This window comes from Vicugna pacos, chromosome X (assembly GCF_048564905.1).
Source record: "Vicugna pacos chromosome X, VicPac4, whole genome shotgun sequence".
NCBI classification, from domain to species: Eukaryota; Metazoa; Chordata; class Mammalia; order Artiodactyla; family Camelidae; genus Vicugna; species Vicugna pacos.
This window is the reverse complement of record NC_133023.1, coordinates 24,093,551-24,106,007: the sequence shown is the minus strand read 5'-3', so window position 1 is coordinate 24,106,007 and position 12,457 is coordinate 24,093,551. Positions and strand designations below refer to the sequence as shown.

Here is a 12,457-nt window from a genome sequence, read left to right as displayed (position 1 = left end):
CGTTACAAGATCAAGAAGGAATGTTAACTTTAAGAAGTTGTCTTGTTGCTGTGAGGAGAATGGTGCTCCTTACGGTTGAGCAGGTATTTCTGCCGATGGGGGAGGTTTGGTTGATGTGTAATGCAGATACACAGTGCCCAGTAGACGGGAGAGGAGAAGCCAAAAGGCAGAGGAAATTTTTTATGTTTAAATGTTTCTTGTTTTGCCATAAAATATAAATTTTATTTCACGTGTGCAAACACAGTATCCTAGGCAAAATGAAAAAAACCCAATATTTAGAACTTTTGTCTGTAAATATATTAGGATCCTGTTTTATAATTTTCCAGGTAATTTGATTTTTGATTTTGGCCTTATAGCAAGCACGAGGTGTAAGCAAAATAAGTAGCCCCATCCTATTTTGCAGACAACAAGGTGGGAACTCAAAAGGTTAATGACTTTAAGATCAAACTGTAAGACAGTGACCAACCAAGACTTCCCAGGATGATGTTTTTTCATTGCTTTTTATGAAGCTCCTTTGGGACAAAGCCATTAAAATGTTTAAAATCGAGTTCACCTGAAACAAACCTGAATTTCACTTCAGGCGAATACTCTGAAACATTTTATAAGAAAACTTAAACAATACTCGACTTTAAAATTTTAATTATAGGTCCACGCACACATTTATCTTCCAAATTAAAGGGAGTCTTTTAAAGCTGCAGCATTATAGACAGTGTCTGTAAAACAGTGGGTCCTTCCCTTTCATTCAGTAGAGGCTCACCCTGTGATGGCTAGAGCGTGGTTCATTAAAAACAGCAAGAGCAGCAGCAGCAGTAGTAGTAGTAATAATGAGGATGATTATAGCTAATATTTATTTAATGCTTTGGATGTACCAGGCACGATTCTAAGTGTTATCCCTGGATTTTATAAATTAATCCTCTTAATAATCTTTGGAGGTAAATACTGTTAAGACAGCCATTCAATAAAGGGGAAACTAAGGCATTCGAGAGTGTAATTAACTTTCCCATTTGTCACGTAACTAGTAAGTGATCAAGCCAGGATTCAAACCCAGCAGGCTCATTCTCTTGCCCAGACTTTTAAATACTCTTTCTCTTCTTCCCTTGTTTTCTCCCATGTCGGACCATTATCCCTAAAAAGAGCTCTTAGTGAGAAAAAAGTGAGAGAGAAAGCAAACATTAAAATTGAAAAATTTTAATACTCAGAGTTCTTGAAATGAATTCAGATGATTCCATAGTCCAAAAACACTTTTCTACCTAAAATACTGTGTATAAATACCAAGTACATATTGCAGCAGCATCTTATTAGGTTTGAATATGAAATGTTTCTTTCCTGGTTGAGGACACAATTTTGGGGAGATTTAGCATTTTATATTTGTCATAGGAAATGTGTGTATATATATATATATATATATATGTATATATATATATATGCCTGCAAAATCATCTTTTTTTATAAGCTGGTGCTCAAGAATATTTTAAATTTCTTCACACACCATTATCAGCACACAAACAATTCCCTGTAGTGTATGTCATTGTAAATGGAATTCAGAAATATAAAGAGCTTGCGTGAATTCTATTGTATTTTTGAATTTACACTTCTTCTGTGGTCTGGAGTTGTCCCAGTAGTAAATTTCACAGTAGTAGGCAAAGCTGGTCAAGGTCATTGCTCCTGGTGTGAATGTCACTTACTTAAAGTCCAAGGTGATCAACATACTACATTAGAAGGAAGGGAAACCAGTCTGTTCTGGTGAATGTCTTTGAAAAGAGAGAAGAGAATGCTGACTTTGAGAACCTTTGAGTTTAGATAAGGGCCTTAGCCCTGTCAGTGTTAGTCAAGGTCAGGGGGATTTTTTTTTCTTTTAAATCCTACATCATAGCAAAACCTTACCAGCATGCAGTGAGTGTTAGCATTCAGTCAAGATTTCCTTAGGTATAAAAATTTAAATTTCTGTGTGAATACAAATTTGAAGAAAAATGTATGGCTTGTGTATTTTTGCCTTTCAAGCATTAAAGTATACCAAAAATCTCTGGTTTGATATCAGGCCTCACCCTTTTACTACTGTTTTACTACAAAGTGTCTAATTTAACTTTAGCCTGCTGTGTCCTTCAGGATTTGGGGAAATTCTAACATAGTTTTCAACTTCTACTTTTAGGGTTTTTTTTTTTTTAATGATCTATAGATTAGAACCAAAGAGTGTATCCTCTTATATCTAGACTTTTCAAATAGTAACCCATGAGTGAGGGGTGGCTTCCAAGATTATTTGTCTTTCTTAGATAAAATAAATGATTTTACTTATATTTATTAAAATTTTAATTTATATTTTATATTGTAAAATCTATACATATATGCTCTGATGTTGGCTCATAATGAGTATTTCTTTAGCAATGGCATTTTTCTTAAAAAGAAATTACCTTGGGAAAAGGCGATCAAGTTATTGGTCTCAGGATATTAAAACAAATATTAAAACAAAAACGATTACTATTTTCAGAAACATCAGTTATTTTCCATGTTTTCTGCTCCTCTTCCAGTTCATGTCAATATATTCTTAGATTTAGGAAATACAGTGTAGATAGAAATTGTGTTCTGTTTTTCTACTAAGGATTTCTGTGCACATTTACTGCATATTAGGCTGTTGGGTTGATGTATTACATTATTTTAATGTCCTCTCATTAAACATTGAAATTGTTTCTCATTTTTTACTATCTTAGTTAATGAAGATCTCTATTCCTAAAATGTATTTCTTTTCTTTTAAATGTCTTATTAGGACAAAATGCTAAAAGTGAGATTTCTGGGTCAGTGGGAATAAGCATTCATACGTTGCTCGATATCTATTGCCAAATTGTCCTAATAGATATGTTCCCAGCAGTAGGACATAACTGTGCTAGTTTTGCCAGTCTTCTCAGCTTTGGATTTTATTTTTTATTAACTTAATTGGTGTCAAATTGTAATGCTATATTTTTTCAGTGTTTGAAAGTTGATTTGTTTCTTTTTCTATGAAAACTTTATTATTTTTCTTGTTTGAATTGCCTGTCACTATTCCTTTGTCCATTTATCAATGACTTAATCCACCATGTTGGATTTGATATAACTATCTTAGTAATTTAGTGTGATCATAATGCTTAGAAGCCTCCTCCATGCACTTGAAGAAATGTTTAGTAGAAACTTGGGGTTAATATGCTTCCAGATAAACCTATCCTTCGTTTATTTTTTATTTGATATGTACTTCAAGCGATGAAATACATGGTTTGATAATACTCAATTCCTAAAGATAAACAAAGAAGAAAATATAGGTCATTTCATTTAGCAAGATTCTTATATTTAACATCTTATTCTGATTTTAAAGTAGGATGTTTGTAAGTATTGTGAATAAACTGATCCTTCAAAGAAGTTCATAAGTGTAACAGCACTGTTTGATGTTCAGTATTTTCTGTATGCAGCTTTAGTGAATGCCAGTAGATGGCACTAATGACATAAACAATTCAACAAGTTAATAAAGAGGGAAAGAAATACATGGGATTTTTTTATTTCTGTTCAAATTTTGGTGTATGTCACATACTCAGCAGTTATCAGGGAGCTTATTTTTATAGTTTGTTCTCTCTCCCATGATAAAAACAATTAAACCCCATTTATTTCCAATTAACTGCTACTGAATTGAAACACCTGTTACTGATTATTGCTCAAGATGCTACATTCGAAAAGTTTTGTCATGAAAAGTGGGTTAGCTTATATTGTCATGATTGACTCAATCACACAGTAGGTTAAAAGTAATCATGTAGATATGTTCTGACCTGCGGAGTCAGAAGCTATTTATGAAGCCTTTTAAGAAAGTCCACCTAGAGATTTCAGAGAAAACTGACATTCATTCTCTTTCCCATGTGCATCTTTAGCAGTTGGCCAAAGACCTCCGCCAGTGGCAGATAAATGTAGATGTGGCAAATGACTTGGCACTGAAACTTCTCCGGGATTACTCTGCAGATGATACCAGAAAAGTACACATGATAACAGAGAACATCAATGCCTCTTGGGCAAGCATTCATAAAAGGTATGAAATCCGTTATTTCTACAACGGTTACTGACTCTTAATGATGGGGCAGTGACACTGGGTGGACAATGCAGATTTGTTTTCCTAATCCTGCTAAACCAGGGATCCAAGATGACAAATGCCAACTCAACTCACAGGCGTGCTTAAGGCCTTTTATTTTATAGATGAGGAGCCTGAAGACTGGTGAAATTAAGTGATTTGCCCACAGTCAGAAAGGTAGTGACATAACCAAGCGATTAGACAAAAACAGAAGACTGATTTGTAGCTAGAAGAGCCATTTATCAGGCTGTTTTGAGAACTCTATCCAAAGATATATTGTTCTATTCCATCGTGGCACATACTGTCCCATCCTTAATCTGACAAAGAAGTCACTTTGGACTTCATGATGGAATTATAGCTGTCCATGGTACATCATTGTATCTCACTCTACCCACCCAGTGGGAAGATTCATGTAGCGTAACAAGACTCATAACTTCATTTCCCATTATGTAGCTATGGAAATCAACAACTCTTGGAGACACCATCTCCTCAAACTAAGTTCCGTCTCCTTAATATCCACTCTCTCCACCCCTTGTGCTTTGCTTCACTAGCATTTATCCTAAGTATAAACAAAAACATGAATTATGTAACAGATTGTTTGATGTTTGTCCTTCACATTTGTCTAAACTCCCTGAGGACAGAGACTATCTTTCTTATTTGACACAACCTGAGGTCCTGAACCAGGTGATATAGTAGGGAGCTGGTTAATATTTTTTTTAATTGAAATATGGCTGACGTACAATATTATGTTAGTTGCAAGAATACTACACAGTAATTGACATTTACATATATTATGAAATGATCACCACAGTAAGTCTACTAATCATTTGTCCCCATACAAAGTTATTACAGTATTATTGACTGTATTCCTTATGCTGTATATTACATCCCCATTGCTTATTTATTTTATAATTGAAGGTTTGTACCTCTTAATTCCCTTCACCTATTTCACCCTTTCACCCTCCCTCCCCTCTGCTAGCCACCTGTTTGTTCTCTATGAGTCTGTTTTTGTTTTGTTTTATTTTGTTCTTTAAATTCCACATAAAAGTGAGATCATGCAGTTTTGTCTTTCTCTGTCTGACTTATTTCACTTAGCATAATACCCTCTAGATCCATCCATGTTGTCACAAATGGCAAAATTCCCATTTTTTATAGCTAAGTAATATTCCATCACATCTTCTTTATCCATTCATCTAGCAATGGACACTTATGTTGTTTCCATATCTTGGCTATTGTAAATAATGCTGCATGGTAAATATTTGTTGAATGATGATTCTCTTTGCATAACATAGAGTTACCTTGTTCATGCTATGGTAAATCAGGGATTTATTGAGCACTCATTTTTAGTTCTATCAGAAAACATGGGCAAAAATAGTACCTGTACAATAAGGATGACCACAGTGAAAAGTAAACGAGTTCCAGAAGATGATATGAATTACTGAAGAAGTCAGGTAGGTGGCCTTTATTAAGAAGAAAAGGCCACCACCAAGAGCAAACAAAACAAAAACAAATTTGAACTAAGCAAAAACTCTTAGGAATAACGAAATATTATTATATGGTAATTGAGATACCAAGTTAATCCTGAAATTGAGTTAAAAATTCAAGATTAAAAACTCCTGTGAAACTGGATTTCAGCTGATCATCCTGGGGGAAGACAGCAACTCTAGCTCTGAATTCGAGACAGTGGGTGTTTAGATGGCCATGGAAAACAAAGAGTCAGCCTGAAGTTGGGGAGTTATATTTAGAGCCCTAGCAACAGGACCCTGGTGGAGAGAGGATAAACTTGAATAGTGAACGGATCGCTGGGAAAAAAAAAAAATTCTCAAAATGACTGCCTCCTCTTAGTGGCAAGGTTTGAACTTTCTACTCCAAATACAAATCTGATAAATCTGATATCTGTTTGTTCAGTTAAACAAAGGCCGATTAGACTCAGGAAGACATTCATATGCAACTGATTGGTATCAGAGATTTGATAGTGAAAATCTCAGTGGGAAATACTTGCTTCTCAAAGAGAGACCTCTATGGGAAAACAAATTAAGATCAGAAATTAATTTGGTGAGTTTAGGGAATATAAGCCAAGAAGAGGCCAAACTAGGGCTTCAGGAGAGCTCTACCCCATCTATGCCCCTTTTTCTGGTAATCCCCTCTCCACATTTTCATGCTTCTTGAATCTCTAAGCAGCTTTCTCAGTTCTTTTGATAACTTTCTTAGGGTCTTTGGAGTCTTCAGAGGAAAGGCTTCCAGTTTCCATTTTTTGACTTGGTCCCTAAAAAGCTACCACTTAAGGAAGGTACATAGTTATTTCTCCAATGGGTACAGTAAAATAGAATGTTAAAAACCAAATTACATTTTTCACTAGCCAGTATAGAATCTGCAATTTGCCAAGCTAATTTTGACTCATGCCTCTAAAGTTCTCTGTTTCTTTCACACATATACTCTACAGAAATGTATCCACTTGTGTAGTTTCAGTCTGCTAATGACTACCCATTTATACCATTTGCAGCTGAGAATGGTCTTTGCTTTTCAGACCTGCATATCTTACTGATTTTGTTTTAACATCCTCCAGGAACTTCAAACTGAGTAGGCCCAAAGCTGAGCTCATCTTTGCCCTCTGACAACCTCTTTTTCCAAATGCAATCTACTTCTCTTCCTATGACCCCTCTCCAGTGAACATTACCACAGCCCATTCAGTTGTCCAAATCGGAAACTCATGCTTGACTCTTCCTTCTGCAATCCCAATAGCCAAGCTATCACAGAGCTATTTACTTCCTAAATAGCTTTCAAATCCAGTTACTTCTCTTCCTCCGTACTCCTCAACTCTCGTGTCTTGCTTGAATGACTACATCATTCACCGAACTGGTTTCCCCCCTTCTAGTCTCCCTACTTCCTACCCATTCTATGCATAGAACGACACAGGATAATCTTTGTAAACACAGTACATTCTTGTAGCTCACCCTCCTCCCAGTTTTAAAAGCCTTAGCGGCTTATCCATTATTTGAAGACAGTCCACACTCCTGTAAATGACTTCAAGGTCGTGCGTGGTATGGCGTTTCCTGAAAACTCCAGCCTAAGTTTCTGCTCTCCCTCAACCTCCCCTCCCTACCTACAGTTAAGAAACACTGAGCTATTTTCATTTCCTCATAGCTATGTTGTGTCTTCTCTATTAACTGCCAACATAATATATGCGACATTCCTTCCATTTTGCCTGGTTAAGTTCTATTTATTATCCAGGTCTTGGTATAAATGCTTCTTCCAGGAACCCTGCTCTAACTACCGGCCCCAAAGCCCACACTCTTCTGGCCCCCTGGTATAGTGTTTGTCTTACTACACTGTATATAAGTGTTGGCTGGTCTTTGTCTCTAGTGTGTTCTTCCAGGGTATACACATAGGCTACTTGTCCACCATATTGCCTATTACCTTAGCTTCGCCCATAGTAACTATCTCCAAAACATTTCTGATTAAAAGATAAATGAACAAACAAATAACTAACTACAAGTGTCCTGGTATGCCAGTAACTCAACAGAGAGGGAAAAATGTATCCGTTAGGATTGCTTTCCCTTTCAAGTATCAGAAAAGCCAAGTTCAGTAGCTGGCCTAATGGAGATCTCCTTGTCTCACTGAATGAGAAGTTGACAGGTGGGCAGGTGCAGACACTGGCTCAATGGCTCAGCAGTTTCAGCCCTGACGTCTCCTTGTACTTCTTGACACTTCCCTCAGTACCCGTGCATTCCAGCAGGAAGAAGCAGCAGCCCGAGGGGCAGTGCTGGTGTCAGGAGAGCAGTGGCTTTCCCAGGAACTTTAGGGCCAGAACTATGTGACAAAATCACCTCTAGTATCTAGGAATTGGGATTGAGACAACCAACAGAGAATGTCTGACACAAAGGGTATAGAAAGAACTTGATAAGCTGGCATGCTGTAGCTGGACAGCATGAAGTCCCTTGGAGAGATAGGCAGTCACACCTGTGAATAAATAGAGTCCAGGCATGTAGCTCTTGGATTCGTGTACAGGGCACTCACATGGGATAGTAATAACAGTGGGCCATTTGAGCTTGATGGTGGTTCTGGTCAGTGTGAGAAGGTGTGAAGGGAGCCCGATTCTCTGTTAGCTAATGATACCTTTACAAGAGAAGTTCACATTCTGTGTATGTGATGAGTGTCACCTGGCCAGATAAAACCATATTTTACTTGATTACATCTTCTCTTATATTTTTATAGATCTTATGCTAGATAAATAAAGAACAAGAAGACTATGGGATCTTTTGCATTTTGACTTTTTATCCAATGTCTTGCCCAGCTAAACCCAGAAGTGAAGTAGCATCCTCCTCCTCCTCTAGATTTGTGCTGTTCAATAGAGTAGCCACGAGCCGTAAGTGGCTATTTAAATTTAAATTATTACAATTAAATAACATTTAAAATTTGTTTCCTCCGGCTCATCAGCTACCTTTCAGGTGCTCAAGGCATATGTAGCTGGTGGCTTTCCTATTGGATGGTGCAAAACAGCACATTTCCATCATCACAGAGAATTTTATTGGTCATCCTGCTCTAGATCATCTTTGTTTATGTTCCCCTGAGGCATTTAACATACATTTATAACAATTACATACTGTATTCAAAAAGAGTTTTTGCCAAATTTTATAAATAAAAAGTATCTCCTTTACAAAGTTGTTAACATTATTCTATTTCCTTATTTCTACCTTATTTCTTCTATTTATCCATGTTCTAGAGATGCTGTTTAAAGTCTCAAAACCTACAGCTATCACAGAATATAAATACTTTCACTTTTATTGTTAATTCTATAAGCGTAATTTTATAGGAGAGATTATTGATATTTAGGCTTTGAGAAAAAAGTATCTCATATCTTTGAAAAATATCTATAACCAAGCCTTTTTTATGTAGGAGAGACTGTTGAAAGCATTCTGATTACATCATTTCTCACAGCTCAGGTTTTACCACTGAACACAAATGTATTGCCTGCACTGAAAGTTTCAATCGTATAGATAAATATATGCAAAAATTTTGTGCATTTGGAAACCTATTTCAAGCAATAAAATCCTTACTTCAGTTTTAAATTGTTGAAAATTAAATAAGATATAAAAATACAACTTGGAAGAAATTTACTTTGCTGTCGTACACTGACAGGATGTAGTTTCAAGACATAATCAAAAACAAAAGTAAACTAATTTTGTTTCGTGTTTTAGTGTTCAGTTTAAGTTTATTAATTGGTCAGAAGAATCTTCAAATTCTATACTGTTTTGATAGGACCTTTAATTACCATTTTATATAGATAAATCTAAGCCATGTGCGCCTAAAAGGAATTAATCTACCATTCAGGGGTAAAAGAAAAGGCTGCTTTTCAACTAAATTCTGTAGTTTAACAATTCATATCAGAACATAGATCATCATTGTGACCCATGTAGTAGAATATTTTGTTTTCTTGATCAGATGTTTTATAGAGTCGACGTTAACATATAAAGCCAGAAATAGGGGCCTCTGCAACTTCATTTCTTTCCCTTCAATCTCTGTGAATAGATATGAATTGGTGAATAAGATAATATTAGATGTGATATTACATATTATTGTGAGAAGCCTCTAAGGATTAGATTTCAAGGACTGCCATCTGGCTGATGACTTTATGATGACACTGTCATGAGATTTCATTTCCTTATTTCTATTCCAGGATCACTCTTTAAACAAGAAATGAGCATTAACTCTGAATTGTCTGTCTGTAGCTATATGAGGGCTTCTACAGCCACCAATCAGCGAGGAGCAAACTCATCAAGCAGAGGGGTTGGTTCTAGTATAAGAGGATTCAACATGGATGGAAGTTTCTTGCAGAAGCTCCTAGAAGCCTGAAAAATCTCTCTAGGGTCTTAGAAAGATTTAGCACGTATGTGTGTGCATGTGCATATGTGTCTGTGCATATGTATGGACATACATGCAGATATACCATCCTTAATATCTCAGTATTCCCCTGCTTTCTCTAATGATGTTTCTAATTTTAGTCGTTACAATTGATAGTTGATAAACTGAACGATTATCACCTGTGTTCTCCATCTTTGTCAACCATGAAGCCCTTGTAAGTCATTCCTGGCTTCTCTATTTCTAGGTCCTTTTTCTTTTTTCACTTTAAAGAAAGAAGAAAAGAAGGGAAAACTGTTGAGCCCTGTAATGTGTGCAGCAAAGAGCTACTCTAGCTGAACACTGAATCTCTTTCACATTATCTAACAGACGTATTTTTTTAGTAACCTTTCTGCTTTCTTTCTCTGGGATCTTTAATTTCTCCTTCCTTCTTGTTCCTGCCCTTCAGCCAACCATCATGGTCAAGTTTTCCTCATCTTAAAAGAATGTTTTTAGGATACCATCTTTTCTATCCAACCATGCTTGTTTCCCCTTGCCGTCACATTTTTTAAGCAGTAATTGATGTTACTGTTTTCTGTTTCTCACCTCCTGGTTGTGCGTTGACCCACTCCAATCTGGCTTCCCCGGCACCAGCGCTTTTCCTGAAAACAAGTACTCATTAAGAGTGTCAATAATTTTTATAATTGCTAATTGCCTTATCTTTATTTATCCATCTACTTCACTTCATTTTGAACTTGGTCCTGTTGATCAACTCTGCTAGTTGAAACTTTCCCTTACTTGATTTCCAAAGCAATATTACTTTATAATTCTCCTATTTCTCTAGCAGTATAATAAGTGTGAAGTGCTTGGCACAATGCCTGGCACATAGTAAGAGCTCAGTACATGTCATCTGTCATAAACATTACGAAAATTCATTCACTCACGCACTGAATGATTTGGTGCTAGGTATGTGCTAGGTAGGCGCAGTTCCTGGTCCTGGGTATGCAGCAGAGAAAATCTCTACCCTCATGGAGCTTACTTACATTCTGGGAAGGAGGGGTGGGAAACAGACTTTAACAAATAAAATAGTGAAATATATGGTGTATAAGGTCCTGATAAGTACAACGTGGAAACATAAAGAGGGAAAGCAATTGAGGATGTGTGTGGGCATGAGTGAGTGTGTGATAGAAATGCTACTATTTAAACACAGTGATTGGTGGGCAAGGCACAGCTCAGTGGTAGAGTGCGTGCTTAGCATACACAATGTCCTGGGTTTGATCCCTAGTACCTTCATTTAATTAATTAATTAATTAATTAAAAAAAACAAACCTAATTACCCCCCCCCCCAATATAAATATGCTGGTTAAGAAAGGTCTCAGGGAAAGGGTGATGTTCAGGCAAAATCTAAAAGACCTGAGGATGTGAGCTATGCAGATAATTGGAAGAAAAACAGTCCAAGAGGGTTCTAATAAGTGGAAATGCCCTGAGGCAGCATTATGCTTGCATGTTGGAGGAACCCAAAGGAGACCAGTGTGACAGGAAGGGGTCAAACAAGCAGGAGTGTAGTAGACAAGGAATTCAGAGACATAAGAGGAATCTGATTACATTGGGCCTTAGGGGCCTCTCTGAGGACTTGTGCTTTTACTCTGAATGCGATGGAAGTCATTGGACAGTTTTGAGCAGAGGAATGGCATCTTTTGGCTTATCTGGACTCTCTGTTATAGAATAGAGGGAAGCAGTGAAACCATTAGGAAACTGTTGTCATAACTCAGCCGAGTGATCTGTGATGTGGACCAGAACAGGAAAGGTGAATGTAGTAAGAAATGATTGACTTCTACTATAGTTTGAGGACAGAGCCCAAAAGATACTATAATGGATTAAATTTAGGTATGGGAGAGAGGCATCAAAGAAGACTACAGAGTTTTTAGCCTGAGAAACTGGAAGATGGGGTATCCATTTACTGAGATAGGGAAGGCTCTGAAAGTAACATGTTTTAGGAAGAAGACGTGGACATGTTACTTTTTTTAAATTTTTTTTTTATTGAATTATAGTTGATTTACAGTGCTTCAGGTATACAGCAAAGTGATGCATTTATATGTATTTATCTATTCCTTCTCAGATTCTTTTCCATTATAGGTTATTAGAAGATACTACATATAGCTCCCTGTGCTCTACAGTAGGTCCTTTTTGATTATGTTATATATAGTAGTGTGTGGACGTGTTCCGTTTGAAATGTCTATCATGCATCCAGGTGGAGATGTGGAGTAGATAGCTGGCTATAAAATCTTAAGTTCTGGCAATGGTAGTGACTCAAGATACAAATTTGGGAGTTGTAACAATCATCAGTATAGGCTCTCTTTTCTGTATGCAACCTTTAAATCTTGTGTTCCATTCTTAATTCTCTCTTCTTTCTCTAGACACATTTCAAGTACCTTTGTCTGTTGACGTCAGCTACCATTAAGACTCCTCGGTTTTTGTTTCCATCTCATGTCTTTCTCCTAATCTCCAGAACTGTGTTCACAGCCGCCTACCACACATCTC

The 12,457-nt window shown here is 36.7% G+C and overlaps 1 protein-coding gene across 3 annotated transcripts in view; it reads left to right on the top strand.

The window, feature by feature from the left end:
* DMD (dystrophin) overlaps positions 1-12,457 on the top strand; it is a 1,854,428-nt gene that overhangs the window by 1,371,689 nt on the left and 470,282 nt on the right. For all 3 annotated transcript variants that reach the window (XM_031673322.2, XM_072956638.1, XM_072956633.1), the window contains one exon: positions 3,885-4,039. In XM_031673322.2, the coding sequence (XP_031529182.2) occupies positions 3,885-4,039 (155 nt within the window). The remainder of the gene's footprint in view (positions 1-3,884; positions 4,040-12,457) is intronic.